Source organism: Bidens hawaiensis, unplaced genomic scaffold (genome assembly GCF_021521415.1).
Source record: "Bidens hawaiensis isolate Kalapana, Puna unplaced genomic scaffold, B.hawaiensis_p1.1 tig00083755_1, whole genome shotgun sequence".
Lineage (NCBI taxonomy): Eukaryota > Viridiplantae > Streptophyta > Magnoliopsida > Asterales > Asteraceae > Bidens > Bidens hawaiensis.
This window is the reverse complement of record NW_027504021.1, coordinates 1-5,927: the sequence shown is the minus strand read 5'-3', so window position 1 is coordinate 5,927 and position 5,927 is coordinate 1. Positions and strand designations below refer to the sequence as shown.

The 5,927-nt window shown below is 36.0% G+C and overlaps 1 protein-coding gene across 1 annotated transcript; it reads left to right on the top strand.

Annotated features, from left to right (window-relative positions):
* The first annotated feature begins 329 nt into the window (after positions 1-329).
* LOC143607580 (auxin-responsive protein IAA16-like) lies at positions 330-1,826 on the top strand. The gene is made up of 5 exons (XM_077082974.1): positions 330-532; positions 700-950; positions 1,048-1,183; positions 1,278-1,339; positions 1,440-1,826. The coding sequence occupies exons 1-5, from the start codon at positions 330-332 to the stop codon at positions 1,475-1,477; spliced, it is 690 nt and encodes a 229-aa protein (XP_076939089.1). The 3' UTR covers positions 1,478-1,826.
* Positions 1,827-5,927: the final 4,101 nt, after the last annotated feature.

Sequence of the window (5,927 nt, the reverse complement as noted above, 5' to 3'; positions counted from 1 at the left end):
AGCTATCCACATGAAAATTCACCTCAACAATTTTCAAAATTATAATTTAAACACAAGTTTCCATTTTTATAATTTCCACTTCATAAATGATAAATGAGAATCTATTGTTGATGAGAATTGAACTCATTACCTTATTTTTAAAATGCTTGTTGTTTACCAGCTCAATAATGATAAATTGATGTTAACCTTAGCATTTTTTTTAATTGGTATAGATTCAGAAGATATTATTATGTATATTATTAAATTTAATTTTTTTTTAATTTTAACCAACTGATTTGCTATTTTATTGTGTGAGTCCAACTCTCAATACCAACATCCCAAATAAAGAAATGGCATCATTTGACGAGACGGAGTTACGGCTAGGCCTTCCCGGCGACGGTGGAAACAAGACTAAAGAAGCTGGAGACGCCGCGGCGGTGCATACCACAGGAAAGAGAGGTTATGACGACACCATCATGGACTTGAAGCTGAAACTGTCATCAGATGATCAGAAAACCAAAAACGACGTTGTAATTAGTAACCCACCGGCAAAGTAAGCTTAACTAATTAATTTCCAACCTAACTATATTCTTGCTATGTAACAATATTGGAAATCCAACTATTGTATAGGAGGAGTAAGTTGTTTCAAAATAACATTTTTTTTAGATCGTGAGGTCGTAACATTATTATTATTATTGTTGTTATTGTTATTAAAATTAGGACACAAGTGGTGGGTTGGCCTCCGGTGAGATCATACAGGAAAAACATGCTTTCGGTTCAAAAGAAGACAAGCCTCCGCCGCCATGAAGAGACTGGTGATCTGATGGCATCACCACCGTACAGTACGGCGGCGTTTGTGAAGGTGAGCATGGACGGAGCTCCTTACCTCCGTAAAGTTGACTTGAAAATGTACAAAAGTTATCAAGATCTCTCTGATGCTTTGGGGAATATGTTTAGTTCCTTCACTATTGGTAATTAAATACTTAAATTAACTAGCTAATTATTATTTAACAATTGTTTTATAATTACCAATGGTTTTTGATCATGCAAAAATAATCTTGTATCTAGGTAGTTGTGGATCACAAGGGTTAAAGGATTTCATGAGTGAGAGCAAACTAATGGATCTTTTAAACAATTCCGACTATGTTCCGACCTATGAAGATAAAGATGGCGATTGGATGCTTGTCGGAGACGTTCCCTGGGAGTAATTTTTTTGTTTAATTATGTCATAAAATATTTAACGATATGGGTTATCGTAAACTAATTTATTCATAATTAGTTACAATTTAACATTTCAGGATGTTTGTTGATTCATGCAAGCGTTTACGTATAATGAAAGGGAAGGAAGCTATCGGACTTGGTAAGCTCATAAATTACTGATATTATATCGAAATTATATTAATCTTTTGAATGTTCAGCTTTAAGAATATCTAACAAATGTGCTTTCAATGCAATTTTAGCGCCGAGGTCTATGGAGAAATGCAAGAACCGAAGCTAAACGCAGCGAACAAACTCAACCGTGACATCTTGCTCTTTTGGTCTTTGTGTGGCACGCGGTATCAAGAACTCGACATGGATATTGAGCAGTTTGTACGGTTCGTGGTTGTGCGTGTCGTTTTAAATAAAACTTTTATTTGGATTGGAAGTTGATTGTTGATTATTATATTGTGAGGGTGCATGATGTATATTTATAAACTTGGGTGATTGAAATTTATGAACATAAATAGGCAAGAGGCCAATAAATATCATTAGTATGTGCTACCATAATCTAATGTTTCTAGCCATTGTTTTGGTGATTTGTTGTAGTACTATGTTGTAATAATCAATGTATCTTGTGTTATGAAGTATATTTTATTTCAATGTACTTAGGTGATCATGTAATGTTAAAATCTTCTAATAACGACATAACCAATGTCTCATAAGTATTGTTTTATGTGACATTGTCGATGTAACCGCAACCAATTAACAAGACATTGTATCAGTAACTACGGGTGTATGAAATTATCGACAGGTAGACCTCATACAATAAGTGAACTAGATTTATCGTATCATCTTTTATTTGTGATCCAGGAGTCCCGTGTTGAAGGGCTCTCACTCAACGGATCCCAAGGTACGACATGGATAACATTATTGTCGTTTCTAGATTTTTATAATATAAATTGAACGATTGGATCATATATCTATTAACATATCGAGATTGATAAGCTTAACATCACACCCGAAATTGATCAACTTATATATCATGTCGAGTTAATCAGTTTGACGTAACATATCCCCTATTTATTGTCTTATCTAGTTAGCATATATGTTATGAATACATAGTTGAATCTAGAGTATTAATGCATGATAGATGCTTATTTCTTATCCTTTGTATATGTATAATACTGAATTAAATAGAGAGGACATGGGACATAATATGACAGGTTTAAATAACAAAATGTGAGATGATTTTGATTTATTTTCTTTTTATAGTTTTTGTGAGACATGAACACGTGAATGTCAATGTTGGGGCACGCATTTATTTGAGTTGGTCGGTCCACGAATAATGTATTATCTTTAAAAAATTTAATTTGAAGAAAGACACTTCAATAGCATATGCATTAAATAATTAAGGTGTTCATATTGTAAATCTTTCTAAAATTCATATCTAAGCAATAATATATATATACACACACACTAGGCTATGACACGTGTATAACATGGGTGGAAATATATAAACCATGTAACAACTACATGTAATATGAAAGTGGAAAATAGAATGTCATATATACTTGGGGAGATGGCAACATGCATGATATATGATATATAGTTGTTAATAATACATTTAACAAAATAAAAGATTATTAAACATAAGTTTCGACGAAAATAACATCCATTTTATAATTATTAGATAGATAATTAAAACTTCGAAATGAGAATTTAATAAACTAATAAATAGTTTCTTATAAACCACATTGTAGATTTATTTGTAACTTTATATTCATTGTCTAATATAAACATTTTAACACCGTCTTTACTGTGAATTGCCTGAAAAAACTTGGAGAAAAGATTCAACTGTGATGCATTAAGAGAATAACCATAGTTGGATTCTGGCGAGGAGGTTAAATAATAACACTAAGGCTTCTTGGTTTCTTGCTTATGTGCTGCTTCCGAATCCATTGCAAAGATTTTTGGAAATCAACCCCAATGATGTGCTCCACGTTGTTTACAAAACCCAAGCCATAGCTTGTCAACTTGTGACGACTATGACCATGAGATGCAGATTTGAAGACTCGGGAGATTATTATTCGACTAGCTTAGTTTGCATAAATATATACTCATACTCGGAAAGCTTTGGAATGTTATCGGAGAGCTTTCACGTCTCATTCTTTCAAATTGCTGGAGCCTCAAGGATGAAAAACACACAAGTCAAATTATGCAATTATGTAAATTTAGTTTTAGCTTTTAACGAATTATTTGATTATCGAGTATTCTACTTTGAGTTATTAGTTTTGTACTTGTGAGTAGAGGAGAGAGTAACGTTAGTGATTTTTTATAAATCTGGAGGAAAATTGTTTGCCCTCATTTATTTTTTTAATATTTGCTTAACTGGTTGTGAGTAGAGGAAAAAAAAAACTGTAATGATAAAATTATTAAAAAATATTATTTAATTGAATATGAGAGAGAAATGTAGTGATTTTTAATGTATTTATAGAGATATGGATGGGGGACATGTTGGGAACTCTAATGCACGGAACCGCCTAAGCATGTGGAGTCCCCGTCCCGGGGACGTGCAGGGGACGGATACGGCGGCAAAACGCTGCAAAAACGTTTCCCGGCCATTTCTGAAAATCGGGGACGGGCAGTAATACGTTTATGGGCTTGGGCACGGCTTATTCGAAGTTTTAGAAACGTTTCCTAGCGACCATATAGTGGTTTCCGGCTGCAAATCTGACGCCAATGCCTGCAAATTTTGCCGGAAATAGTTGCCGGAATTCAGGAAGAAGAAGACGGTTGGGTTTTTTTTTTTTACTTTTATGGTTTAAATAAGTTTAAGTGTTTTAACAATTAACTCATTTATCTTTCAATAGTTTACGTTCAGTCCGTGTAACTTGATTGTTTTTACATAAGAAAATGTAAAATTAGTTTGTGTATTTCAACAATTAACTCTCCTCTATCTTTACTATTTTACATTTGGTTCTTAACTTATAAATCTATACATAAGAGGTTTAAAATTGACATTATAAATTTATAACAAATTATAAATAGCTATTTATTATATATTTGTATTTTTATTTTATTTTTGTCGTACCCTTGCTGTACTCGTATCTTGGATTTTTGATTTTTGTCGTTTACCGTGCCCGTAACATCACCGTATCCTGATCCCGTACCTATTCCCGTGCTACTTAGGCTAGGAATGCTCTTAAGCCTTTAAACCCATAGGGCTGTTAAAATAACTCATGCTCGTTCTAACATTACAAAATATCAAATCTCATGCAACTCTTATGCTTATGTAATTAAGTCCGACTGTTGAGGATCAAATCTGATGGTGACGTCATGAGCAGGGGTGTTAATCGGCTCGTTTTTTACTTACGAAGTTACAAGTGCTCATCTTAACCTGTTTCTAGTTGTTTAATAAAAACTTGGCTCGTGAAATTTTTTTAATTATTTAATCGATATAAATTTTAAAAGTACTTTTATATATTTTAAAAAAATGCTTTAAATGAGCCTAAGCTCGGCTCTAACTCGTGTGTAATACCTTAAACGAGCCAAAGCTCGGGTCAAGCTTAGTAGCGTAGTGTGAAATTAATACATCTTAGTCTAAATGAGTACGTACTTAAAAATACACAATATACATATTAATAAAAAGATAAATTACGTAAGTGAAGAGGTAGGTCCCAGCAGAGCCCAGTTGGACCCGCAAGACTCACCTTGAAGAGGGACGTCTGCGCAAGGACCAACTGCTTCCGCAGGACCCACCATGCCCAGAGATGAAGACCTTACGCGCAGTACGCCAGCTGTTCCCGCAGGGAAAGCCTCCCAATGGTGAAGTACCCCGCCTGTTCCCGCAGCTGCGGATACAAGCCATCAGGGAAGGCTACCCGCACTAATAGCAAGGCTACACGCACAAGGCACTAACTCTTGATACTTCAGTAGTCACCTGAAGGAATGAGCAAGGCGGGAATACTCCCGCCCAAATGAGCCAGTTCGTATGCTTCTGGAAGATCTTTTGTACTATACCTGCCAAGGTATGGGCAAAATAGACGATCTGACCAAAACAGCCCATGAACCAATCACAGGGTGACAGCTCACCGACAACAGTACGAGGAGGAGCACCCTCTAGTACTGTTTGTCACTATTAGCCGCTGCCTACTCACCAACCCTCACTGTGGGACGTGCGTAGCCTACAGTTGGTGGAACAGTGCATAGCCGGCAGTAAAGGAACAGTATACAGCCGGCCTTGTCACTATCAGCCGCAGCCTATCCACCAACCAGCATGGCTTGTGCGTAGCCCACTGTTGGTAGAACAGGAATACTATTCAGCCGGCTGTACCTTCTTGGAAACCTACCTTCGGCTATAAATACTCCAACACCTTGGAATGGTATGGACACATTACATTATCTTATATTATCTGATATCTCATTATCTTATCCTCTCTAGCAATCTCTTAATATACACTTATATTCAAGAGCAATCTAGTCTGATTCTCACGCCGGAGGGTGGTCACAAGGAGGTATCCCCCCCTTCTCAGTGACGAGCTCACGGTGTCTGTTTTGCAGGTCATCAGAGGAACCATCTTGCCGGACCTAACCCTCGTGGGAAACATCTATTTAACCCCCAGATTATCCGTAATCTGCCCGGGGTCAATTAGTGTTTCTTCATTGGCGCCATCCGTGCATAAAAGCTAGAACTAATTCTTAGTTTTTTCAAAATTTCTGAAGAAATGGTTAACGTTACTCCGGTCCCA

Bases quoted from the DNA above. Each gene is read 5' to 3' on its own strand.
- LOC143607580 (XM_077082974.1), top strand. From the start codon at position 330: ATGGCATCATTTGACGAGACGGAGTTACGGCTAGGCCTTCCCGGCGAC. The intron at 1,184-1,277 runs GTAATTTTTTTG...TTAACATTTCAG, and splicing joins GTCGGAGACGTTCCCTGGGA to GATGTTTGTTGATTCATGCA. The intron at 1,340-1,439 runs GTAAGCTCATAA...ATGCAATTTTAG, and splicing joins GAAGGAAGCTATCGGACTTG to CGCCGAGGTCTATGGAGAAA.